General features: G+C 42.0%; 1 protein-coding gene across 1 annotated transcript in view; it reads right to left on the bottom strand.

Moving 5' to 3' along the window:
- The window catches only part of LOC138167953 (gasdermin-D-like), a 41,464-nt gene that overhangs the window by 4,206 nt on the left and 24,854 nt on the right, over positions 1-12,404 (bottom strand). Inside the window, exons 8-9 of the mRNA XM_069096919.1 lie at positions 11,956-12,113; positions 4,166-4,310 (exon numbers count right to left, since the gene is read on the bottom strand). Of these exons, the coding sequence (XP_068953020.1) occupies positions 4,166-4,310; positions 11,956-12,113 (303 nt within the window). The remainder of the gene's footprint in view (positions 1-4,165; positions 4,311-11,955; positions 12,114-12,404) is intronic.

Here is a 12,404-nt window from a genome sequence, read left to right as displayed (position 1 = left end):
ATGATGATGATGATGATGATGATGATGATGATGATGATGATGATGATGATAATGATGAGAATGGAGCCATTGGAACTTTTTTTTGCATGGGCATGTCATGGTCAGACCTGCTTTTTAAGAAAATCACTTTGGCACTCATGGGGAGGATGTATTAGGGCAGAGACTTGCTGTAGGAAAAAACCATTAAGAGGCTACTGTAATAGTGATGAGGGTCTACACAAGGGTGGTGGCTTTGGGTGCAGTGAGAAGGGGATAGATAGTAGAGAGGAAGAGTTAATAAGACTTGACAGCTTCTTAGATAAGGTAGATAAGGGTGAGGGAAGAGTGGAGGATGGTTTTCAGGTTTTGAACCTGGATTCTAGAAGGATGGTGGTATCCCTGAAAAAAAAAATAGCAAAGTTAGGAAGAGGGATGGGTTTGGAGAGAAAGACCTTGAATTATCTGTTTGGGTTATCGTGAATTTCTGATGTTCACATGATATCACCTTTACAATACCTGTCAAATATCCAATGTCCTTTACTCTGATACTGCCACCACTCTAGACCCTCATCCCCTCACTCTTGGATTCCTGGAAAAGCTGCTAGTGGGTCTCCCTGCCTCAAGTCTCTACCTACTCTGACCCATCCTTTATTCAGCAGTGACCTCCATTCAGCTGTCCCCTCCCTGCTCAAGAAACTCCAGTGGCTCCCTATCACCACCAGGATCAAATATGAAATCCTCTCTGTGGCATTCAAAGCCCTTCATAACCAGTCTTCTCCCCTGCTTTTCCAGTTTTACCTTAGTCCTTGTCCTTTAGTACTCTTTGATCAGTGACACTGGTCTCCTTGCTTCACAAACAAGACTCCATCTCTTGGCTCTGGGGGTTTTCTCTGGTTTTCTTTCATACTTGAAATGCCCTCCTTCCTACCTCCTTCCTTTCCTGGCTCACTTGAATTTCTAACTAAAACCCCTATCTTCTACAGGATACCTTTCCAAACCCCTCTTAATTAGGATGCTTTTTCTGTGTTAATTATAACATGTTTGTACATATTTGTTTGTTGTCTCCGGGATTAGACTGTGAGCTCCTGGAGGGCAGGGACTGTTTTTTGTTTCTTTTTGTATCTTCCAGGCTTAGCGCCCTGACTCACACAGAGTAAGAACTTATTTAATATTTGACTATCCAGTGGGAAATTGCAGGCTAGGGTTGACTCCAGGGATATGGGAGTCATTGACATAGGGATGAAACATAGGAGGGGATGAGATGAGTGAGTGAGTGAGAGTATAGAGAGATGAGAGGGCCAAAGAGAGAGCTGTGTAGGACATCCATGGTTAAGGTTTGGCACGTGACTGTGATCTAGTAAAAGAGACTAAAGAGTGACTAGATAGGCAGGGGAAGAAACAAGACGTAGCAATTTCATGAAAACTTAGAGAGGACAGGATGTGTAGGAGGAGTTAGTTGTTGGTCAATATTTTTAAATGGTACAGAGGTTTAGAAGGATGAGATCTGAGAAATGTCTTTGATTTAGGCAATTAAAAGATCATTGGAACTTTAGACAGACTGTTTCAGGTGAGTGATGAGGGTGGAAGCCTGAGTGCATGACATTGAAAAAGTGAAGGCCATGTATGGAGACAGGTTTCTTAAGTGTTTGGCTATGATGGAAGAGAGATATAGGCTTACAGCTAGATGGAGATGGTGGGAATTTCAAGAAATGGGGAAGATTTGAGTGTGCTTAAAGGTATAAGGGGGTAATCTGGAGAGATAAAGAGAGATTGAAAATTAGAAGAAGAGAGGGGATAACTATGGATGCTTTTTACCAGAGGAGACAGGAAAGGATATAATCCACAAGTATAGGGGACGGCCCTGTGGAGGAGAAGGGTTTGTTCTTTATCAGAGAATCAAGAAAAGCAGGGGGAAAATGGTGAATAATAATAAGTGGTCTTGAAATGTAGAATTGAGGAGAAAACTGGAAAATTGTCCCTAATTCCTTAGTGAAGCAGAAGGAAAGGTTCTCTGCAGAGACTGAGGTGGTAGCAGATAACATGGAAGGTTAGAAGAGAGAAGAGATGGTTTGTGGGAAATGAAAGAGCCAGCTAAGGAAGAGTGAAAGGATTGCCTTGCAGCTGTGAGGGCCCATTTAAGATTTTTGTTATTTAATCATCTCCACCTCTTCATGACACCATATGGGGTTTTCTTGGCAAAGACATTGGAGTGGTTTGTCATTTTCTTCTCCAGTGGATTAAGGTAAATAGAGACTAAGTGACTTGCCTGGGATCATTCAGCTAGTGAGGGTCTGAGACTGGATTTGAACTTAGATCTTCATGACTCCAGTCCCAGCATTCTATCCACTAAGCCACCTAGCTGTGTCTCATTTGAGATTAAATAATATAAATTTGTAGTGGACCCTGTCAGCCTAGGTACGTGACTGCTACAAGAATCCTCCTGAATTGCTCAAACCAGGCATTAAAGAAACAGTGGTAGGAGAGAGGACAGAGGACAATCGATAAGCATGCATTAATCAACGACTGTGGACTGTGCCAGAAACTATGCTAAGGATGTGAAGACAAAAACAAAAAACCTGCCCTAAAGTAACTCACATCCTGATGGAGTCGGTGGAGGGTGGGAAGACAACACCCACATCTATAGGTTTGTGCAAGCTTTATAAGGAATGGAAAAGACTAGGATGAGGATACATGGCAATGTTTTTGGTCAAGGCTCTACCAACTGTGAGGATCAAGAATGGCTTCATATACAAGGTGTTCCTTGAACTTGGTCTTGGAGGACACTAAGGATTCTAAGAAGTGAAGGTGTTGAGGGGGTGACTTCCAAGCATGGGGAAGAGCCAACACGAAAACAGAGAGATGAGAGATTGAGTGATAGGCATGAAGAACAGTAAGAAGGTCCGTTTGGCTGGATTGTAGAGTGTGTAAAGGGGAGTAATGTGTAATGAGGGTTGAAAGGTAAGGCAGAGTCAGGCTATGAAGAGCTTTGAATGTCAGAGGACTTTATATTTGATCTTAGAAGTTATGTTGAGTTAATGGAATTTAGTAGGAACTAACGTGGTCAGATCAATGCTTTATGAAGAACACTTTGGAAGCTGTTATGTAGGATGGAATGGAAAGGTGAGACATAAGAGACAGAGATAGCAATTAGATTGGTATTCATGTGGTTCAGGTGAGAGGTGATGAAGACTTGAACTAAGATATTGAGTCAGTGGTGAGAAAGGAGTGGATGTGAGATATTGTGAGAAGGGGATGGAAGCAATGTGCTGTGGAGGCAGAATCTACTACACATAATGATGGACTTAATGTGGGGGAAGGAAAGGGGAGACTCAGGGGTGACCCCAAGGTTACAGACCAAATTAAGTGAAAAGGTAGAGTTGTCCTTGACAGAAACAGTTAAATCAGGAAGAGGTTTTAGGATAAAAGAGCTCAGATTTTGACATATTGAGTTTGAGATGTCTATGGGATATCCAGTTCAAGATGTCCAAAAGAAAGTTGGTCATGGGGGATGGGAGCTCAGGGGAGAGACTAGGACCAGACATACAGATCTGACAGTTATCTTCATGGAGGTGTTAATTAAATCCAGGGGAGCTGATGAGGAACCATGTAGTATCAATGACAAAGAGCTGAGAACTACTGGGGAATACTGTAGCCCAACCCGAATCAGGATGGGGTCCTAATGTTTCCTGTCCCTGGGGAGTACAGGAAGGAAGAATTTAAGGGGAGAGAGCGACTTTCTTCTCATTGATGATGGACTTTCACAAGAGAGTCAGTGCCACATGAAGGAGAGAAGGCTGACTGGGAATCACAGGAATGGGCTATTCCAATGCAATGAGGAGGTGTTTGGCTTTGGGAAAGTCACTTCTTCTTCTGGATCTTTGTTTCTCCATCAACAAAAGAGGGAGGTAATGAGGAGGTGTTTGGCTTTGGGAAAGTCACTTCTCCTTCTGGACCTTTGTTTCTCCATCAACAAAAGAGGGAGGTAATTGCCTGTCTGCTCTCCACCTTATAGGGATAATGTGAGGATAAAAATATACAGAAGATTTGAGGTTTTTTTTTTTAAGAAAAGCTTAATCTAAAATCCTGAGCACCTCTTATATAGTAGCTGAATCAGTATTGTTTTCTGAGTGTTCATGTCCCAGGGTCTACTGTTCCTACAATTCTCTGTTCCTACAATTCTTCTTACCATTCAGAGCTCCAAGGAGATAGAGGAATGACCCTGCTAATTTCTCCACAAGTTGTCCATTCTGATCTTGCAGGTTACTTAGGACATTGCCTGTAATGCTTTCCACCTTTTCCAGGGGTTCCCCACTGTACAAACTCTCTTCTAGCTGTGGAGAAGAGATAAAGAGGAAGCTGAATGGTGAGAATGATTCTTTCCTGCCCAAACCCCTTGGGCTAGTAGTCAGGCTTGCCCTGCCCTGAAATCAAGGATCAGTATGTATGGGAGAGATCCTGAGCTCCAGGGCAGACCCTGGAAGGGTTTGGTTCTACCAACCCACTCCATAAGTGAAAAGTGGGAGGAGACTCATGGATTCATTTATAGACATTATGGGAATATTTTCTCTTCCTTTTCCCTTTCCCTCTTTGAGTCCCTGGGAAAAATAGAAAGATTATCCCTGAACGGGAAAGATTAAAACTTCTCAGCCTATAAGTTTTCTTGTGGGAGCAAGCCAGTTTTGGCTCCCCCCTTCTTTCCCCCTTCCTTACTATTGTCACATCAGCATTAGGCCTCTTCGGGAGTCTTTTGACCTCCACCCTTGTTTGCCACACTCTTATTAGAATTAGACCCTTTAGGGGCTTTCAACCTCAAACCTTGCTTAGGATGAAAAATACCCTGGTTCCCTGCTGGCCTCCCAGCCAATAGGGGATAGTGGTGGGCTTCTTTGTTATTTGCCATTGGGGAAGATTTTCACTCTGAGACTTGAGCCTGCCTGAGCCACAGCAGAGGGGACGGGGCTTGAATGTGTTAGGGTAGAAATTCTTGTTCAGTCTTCTGTAACAGGCCTCCTCTCCCTGACCCACCGTGGAGAGGACCTCCCTCTTCCCATGGGGCTGGGGGGGAGAATAAAAACTTCCTGTTCTTTCCTGAAGGTACCTCTGACTTTTAATTTTTCTGGGTAAGAGATTTTTGGGGTTCCTGTACCCCACACATCCCCAAGGAAAATCTATGGTGATAGATTGGTGATAGATAGATAGATAGGTAGAGTTGGTTAATGGGAGCCTGAATAGAGCAAAGATGGAAAAGGGCCTGTAGGAAGACAGTGATATAAACCAGAGGAGATGAACCCTTGGGGATTTTTTCCCTTCTTTTTATACTAGAGAGCAAAGCAACCAGAGATTGAAAAAATTCTAGAGACTTGCCCTGGCTTGGATGGAAAACTTCGAAAGTAGGGGAGCAGGTTACTAAAAGGGTGATTGAACAAAGGATTCCTAGTGAACTGACTTGAGAGAGAGGGAGACAGAGAGAGAGAGAGAGAGAGAGAGAGAGAGAGAGAGAGAGATCACCTCTCAAATAGCAGGATTAAGACAGGATTTGTGGGTCCTCAGAGGAAGCTACCTATTCCTACTATTCCAAACTGTGATTCTGGGAATGTATACACATCTCTGAAAGTAGGGAAGAGAGAAGAATGTGGTTTAATGCCACCTCTTACCCCCAACTAAGTTGATTTTATCACAGAAGGCCCAGAACAATCACTCTCATTAATGAGATGCTAAACTAATGGTAAAAGATGTCTCGTTACAGGCTGGTCCCTTTAAAGTGCAAACAGATCTCTAATTGAATCAGGATGGGAACAAATGATGTCTCCGAGGCTTTAAGTAGCTACTGAGTTGGAGACTTTTACAAACAGGGTACTGCCTATGGAGGAGGCCCTGTAGATGTAAAAAACATATCTCCTACCTCTGCTATAAGTTATATAGCATCTAACAGGAACTGGTAGAACACTTCAGACCAATGTGGATATAAAGAGATGGTCACCCAAGGAAGGAAGCACCTTCAAGAAGCATGGCCCTTGGCAGCTGAGAAGACATTCAGTTTATGGAGAGGAGTAGACCCTAAGAACTCAGCTCAGCAAACCACCCAACAGAGATGCTATATTCAAGGGTTCTATGTGAAGATGCTATGGAGTGAAAAAAGTCTTACAGGCCCTGCAGTACCTGGAGTTTTGTGTATTCTGAATGTGCTTTATTACTATTGTGCCTAAGTTTGAACCCACTCTTGTCATGGACACTTTGTATATTTGTGGGAGATTTTGCTCAAGGTTTAATTGGGGAATGTTTTGTACCTACTGTTCTTGCTATGCAATTTGAATGACTAACCTCTGTTATAAGATATTTGAGTCTACTGGCTTATTTTAAGTAGGAAGCACACCACTAGGGGCTTGTGAGCTATAGAATCAGTACTTTAGTCCCACAAGGTTAACCCTAGAACCTGAGGTAGCAGCCACCCTATAGGGACCTAACCAACTCTCAAATATAAGTACAAGTTGACAAAGTAATCCACAGAGGGTATTATACAAGAATTTAAAAAATCTCTTTTCAATAAGATTTTATCCGACAATAATGTGGATTGCCTGATTTCAATGGGTTATGTCAGGCTCAGTATCTTTGGGGGTTAACATGCATGTATTTCCTGGGTGAGAGCCGTAAGTCAAAAGAATGATAGAATACCTCAACAAATACTGGATCCTTTATGCTGTGAGAAAGGCTTAAGTCATCAATGAGTTAGCTCTGGAAGTATGAGTACAAAAATAAATCATTAAAACTGGTAAGGAACAGATAAGATCTAGTCCAACTTTTTCATTTAACAAAGGAGAAAACTGAGGCACAGAGAAGAAAAGACAGCACACAATGACCTAATGGAAGAATTAGGGCTTAACCCTAGGTCCTTGAGTTTCATGTCTAGGACTCTCCTCTGCATAATCCTATCAAATTAAGTCATGAATTTCTAGATCCTGTGCATGGAAGAGTGAACTGTGGATGGAAATTTAATGGGGAAATCACGATAACTCTATAGAAAAGCAAGGCACTTCACCAGAAAAAAGTTAGTCAGACAGTTGATTTTTGATACTGCTAAGCAATGGAGCATCTGTTTGGAAGATGACAGTCTTCACAAGGATAGATTTTTTCCAAGAGCAAATGGAGTCATTTAGACATATCACTTTTTGTGTTACTGAACAAATGAAAGGACTGAACAATCATGGCAAATTAATAGGCCAAGCTCTGACAAGTTAAGTCATCAATGAGTTAGCTCTGGAAGTATGAGTACAAAAGTTCCAGTCACTGAATGAGGAACCAAAGGGTTTGGTGGCACCATAAGACTGATAAAACAGCTGGACTAGAAGAGTGGTTTTCCGAAATGAGGGGATATGGTTCTTTCTCCATCCCTCCTCCTTAGTCCACAGAAGACCTTAAGTAAAGGATTCACATCCACCCACTTTAAAAACAAAGGACAATTAAACAAAGCTACAGGTTCTCAATCATCTTCCAAAAGAAGGGGCAGGAAAATCAGGGAAGTTTCTAGAGGTGAGGGAGAAAGAAGCCCACATTAACTTTTATCACAAATCTCTGTGATGTTGTTATAGGAGGAATTGTAAATAAATGAGGAAAGGATTAGAAACGGAGAATAAAGAAGAAAATGTGATAGCTGAATCAGTGGAAATTTAAGTACTATTCTTCATGTATTCTCCACTGACATCTTCTGAGATCTCATTGTAATAATACTGATAGTTAGAACTTAAAGTTTTGCAAATTGCTTGACAAATATCAAATCTGTTCCTCACAAATCACCCTATGAAATAGGTGCTATTTTTTATTATCTCCACTTTATGGATGAGGAAACTGAGGCTGAGAAAGGATAAATGGCTTGCCCAAGGTCACCCAGGAGTGTATGAGGCAAGATCTGAATTCAGATCTTCCTGACTCCAAGTCCATCTCTTTATCTACTGTGTCATCTAGATGGGTTATAGAGAAGGGCTTCTGAGTCTTAGCTAGCAGAGAATCAGGTCTAATAGCCTCTACCAGGTCAGAAAAGCTTTGAGTACAGTCCTGGTGACCAACTGGTACCTTTAGTCCAAGGACAAGCCTAGCTAAGTTCAGAGAGCATCATCAACAGTTTGGCAAGAGCTGAAGAATTTTGGGGGCCCCAACAACTCATGAAACTGTCTACTAGGGAGTGAAGATTCTGTGAATTGTGTCAGTAAAGAGAATCCATGTATGGTTCTTCTCAAGGATCCACTTTCTTAAACTAATCAAGTTTTATCAGTCACAGTATTTGTGTGTTAGTCACAGTATTACCTTATGGTAAACTCCACAAGGAGCTTTTCTCATTTCATTATTAATCAGCAATTGAATAATTAATTCTTATTTAATTTTTGTATCTCTTTCACCACTGAGTCCATTTCTTGGCACACAGCAGTTGCTCAATAAATGTTTAATAATTGGATTAGATGTAAGTAAACTTAAGACAAAGGATAGCATTAAGGGGCTCAGACACAGATAATTCAGATATCCAAAGGCTCCCCTCTCAGAAAAAGAAGAAACAAGAATGATAGGAAGCATTGGGTTCACCTGAAGAAATCAGAAAGAAAATGTAAGTCATTCCTGGGAATAGAATGAGTCAGAAAGACCTGTGTTCAAATCCAGCCTCAGATACAGATTAGCTGTGTGACCCTGGGCAAACCCCCTGGCCTCTGTCTGCTAAAGTTTTCCCATCTGTAAAATGGTGATGGTAATAAGACCTAGCTTCCACAGATATTGTGAGGATCAAAAGAGATCAAACTATTTGCAAAGTGATTTGTAAATATCAAAGAGCTCTATAAATGGGAGCTGTCATTCTTCTAAATGGTGACATGGGGGCCTTACTATTATTGTATTCAAAATTCCTGCCCAGTCCTCCCATAGACAAGGCACCTACAAGTGGGAAAGTGTGCCAGGGGCTTAAGGTGTGTGTGTGGGAGGTGTTTTGTAGCTACTGTTTTCATTGTGTTATCTTAATTCCTTTGCTTTGAGCTAATTGTGTCTAGGGTCTGACTCTTAAGGCTCAGCTGGAGGGGAGGGAGGATGGCCTATAATTTAAGGATTATAGACTCACAGGATAACTGCTAGGTCCTGAGGGGACAGCTACTTCCTGGTGAGATCACTCAGAGGGGGTATTATATTACAATGAAATCTGATTTGTCCCCTGTATCTATAGATAAGGTTTTTGTAAAAAGAAAAGCACAGAAACAAGGAGTTCCCAGGGTTTACCAAATACTTTACTGGTCACAGGCCTGCGAGGTTGGTAGTTCAAGTATTATCATCCCTTTCATTATTATTATTACTACTACCAAGCAATAATAATGAATACCACCAACAATAGTGAGAGACTGCAAACTATAGTAGCTGGACAGCCAGCCTCAGCGGAACGATGTGGGGACAAGTCAGTGTTCTAAGATGTTAAGTTGATGAGCTGGTTTGCATTGGAAGGGGGAGGTCCCCTGCCAAAACCTCCTTCTCTGGATCATATCCTAGCACCAGAAAGAGCTGACGTGTACAGGGCTCTAAGATCTGCAGAGACCTTCACAAAATGATCATATCTGAGCCTCAAAACCTCCCTGAGAAGTTCGTGCTGTCATTGCCTCCATTTCCTAAGTGAGGAAATTGAGGATCATTGAATGGAAATGACACAGCCCCTTGGTGCCAGGGCTGGGAGCACAAGCCCAGGCTTCCCCATCTAAGATCTCTGCCTTTACATTAAGCAGAATAGACTTTTAGAATTTCTTTGTTAAGATAACTCTCTTAGTGAACTCGATTAAGGAATGACTGAAGAAACTGTGGTATCCAACTGTTTAAAAGTGATGGAATACTACTGTGATGCAGGAAACGAGGAAAAGACAGTTTTAAAGAGTGGGAAGGCTTGTGTAGACAGATATGGAGTGAAGTGAACAGAATCAGAATTATTTATGTGATAACGTCAATATTATAAAAACTAACATTTATGAAAGCCTGAAGAACTCTGTCAACTAAGTGCTTAACCATGAGTCCAGTAGACTGCTAAAGAACATTGCCTGGCTCCTAACAAAGAGTGATGGACCAACGTGCACAATGAGAAATGCATTTTTGGATGTGGTCAATGCAGATATTTCTTTTGTTTGACTGTAATATGATATATGATACAGGGTTTCTTAGTTTCTTTCTCTCACCCTTCACTCCTTTCTTTCTCTTTCTTTCCTTCTCTCTCCTTCCCTTCTTCCTTCCTTTCCTTTTCTCCTTTCTTCCTTCCTTCTGTTCTTTCTCTTTCTTAGGTATGGGGAGATGAGAGGGACAAAGAAATGAATGCTTACCAATTGAAAAAAATTTTTTTTAAAAGAAAGCAATTGATGAAGTTGCAATGTGATATAATCAAATTAATAATTTGGACCAGATATTCTCTGAGGTCACTTCCTACCTTGAAATTCTGTGATTCAAGACCCCTTGATAAGAGATAGATTGAACAAGGTTCCTGACGCTGTGAGGGGGCATGTCCCCAGGATCCAGAGAACCCTATCATCTCTGACAATGCCCTTTTGCCTTGGGACCAAGAAAACTCTTAGGAAAAGAAGGTGACAATATCGTAGGATCAGAACTGGAAACCTCTCTGAAGACATAAGGCTAAGGCAGAGTATCTCCCAGAGTGGCTTGTTAGCTACTTACTTGGTGTATTTATGGTTCACCAATCCAGTCTTTATTGGAATTATTACAAACCAGTGAAAACAATTCTGAATTTTGGGACTTTACATGCTGTTCTGAAAACCACGGTTCATGGATGTGTTAGAAATTTGGGGAGAATAAAATGGTTCTCTCTTCCCCTTCTTCAACTTCCACATTTACTAGGTTCTAGTGGACTTTTTTGTTTGGTTGTTTTTTTTTTGTTTGTAATTTGTATTTTTCATAAATGGTGAGGATTGTGTTCCTGACAATATTTTTATGCATATGTAAAATTTGTTTTATTATTTGTTGTGAACTGTACAATTTAACTGTTGTTCAGTCATTTAAGTCATGTCTGTCTCTCTTATCCCATTAAGGGTTTTCTTGGCAAAGATATTGGATTGATTTGCATTTTCTTCTCCAGCTCATTTTACATATGAGGAAACTGAGGCAAGCAGGGTTAAGAGATTTGCCCAGGGCCACACAGCTGGTAAGTGTGTGAGGCCAGATTTGAATTTGGGAAGATGAGTCTTCCTGACTCTAGGCTGGGCACTCAAACCACTCTACCACCTAGAGGATCTGTACATTTTAATAATGAAAGGTAAATATTAAGAATAAAAATGAATATTAGTATTTAAAGAAAACCCTACTTGGTGGATAGGTTTCAGGGAGTTTCTGTAGGTACACATTTCTTTACACAGACAATACTCCATTCCTTTCCTCCACATAATTACAAGTCTTGACTTATTTAATTAATTGGATCTTGATTCAGTTCACTGCCCAGCTGTCTAAAACAGCTCTGCAATCTCCAGCTACTAAAGCACCTGCTCCCTAGTCCCTGTACCTCAGCCATCCTTCTCAACTACAATCCCTAGACCACCCTCTCTCTTCCAACTCCTTTGCTTCTCAGAGAGTCCCTCAACTTTCAGGATTATAGGATCTAGAATTGGAAGGGTCCTTGGCATTCATCTAGTCAGGTCTCCTTGTGTTTTGGTTGAGGAAACTGAGGCCCAGGCAGGTGTGCTCATTTTCCCAAGGTGGCTGAAATGGTTAAAAAGAGCTGTCTGATGGGGCAGTTAGGTGGCACACTGAATAAAGCATTGGCCCTGGAGTCAGAAGGACCTGAGTTCAAATCTGGCTTCAGACACTTAACACTTACTAGCCATGTGACCAGAACTGTCTTATAGAAGCCAGGTGCTCTAACTCAAAGTCCAATGTTGTCCCCACCCTAGTCTTCCCTTCTGTCCTTCCCCACCCCAGCCCCCAGTCCTGTGATTCTCTGTCACCCTGACTTCCAGAGTCTCTCACCATGTCTTCTAAGTCCAGCATGTCCTGCTCACTCTGGAGGAGCCCCAGGAGAGCCTGAAGCAGAGACTGCTGTTGCTTCCTGTCCAGCATGGCCAGTGGGCGTTGTTCTTTCTCCACCTCAGCCTGCAGTTGCTCAAAGTCTGTGACTGTGTTGAAATCTAGAAAAAAACAAGACCGCTAAGGTTGGGGTCACACCTGAACTCTCAGGCCCTTCATCCCTGGTCCCTGCCTGGGAAGCCTTAGGCTCAGCAGGCTGATGGAGTGGGTCCCTGCTTTGTACCCTCTTCAACCCAGGTGCACATCCTTAATCCCTGGTCTCAAGAGTTTTACCCAGTTGATCGGGCCCCAGGGAGGGGTCTGGGACCTCACTCCCTCACAATAAGGAAGGGTAGCTAATCACATGCCCCATTCCCAAACTCAACCACAGGTAAGTTCAGTGATGTGCTCTT

This window comes from Petaurus breviceps, unplaced genomic scaffold, assembly GCF_028583685.1.
Source record: "Petaurus breviceps papuanus isolate PSGF00001 unplaced genomic scaffold, PetGlider_PUasm1.0 339, whole genome shotgun sequence".
In the NCBI taxonomy this organism is placed as follows: domain Eukaryota; kingdom Metazoa; phylum Chordata; class Mammalia; order Diprotodontia; family Petauridae; genus Petaurus; species Petaurus breviceps.
This window is presented reverse-complemented; position numbering and strand designations above follow the sequence as displayed.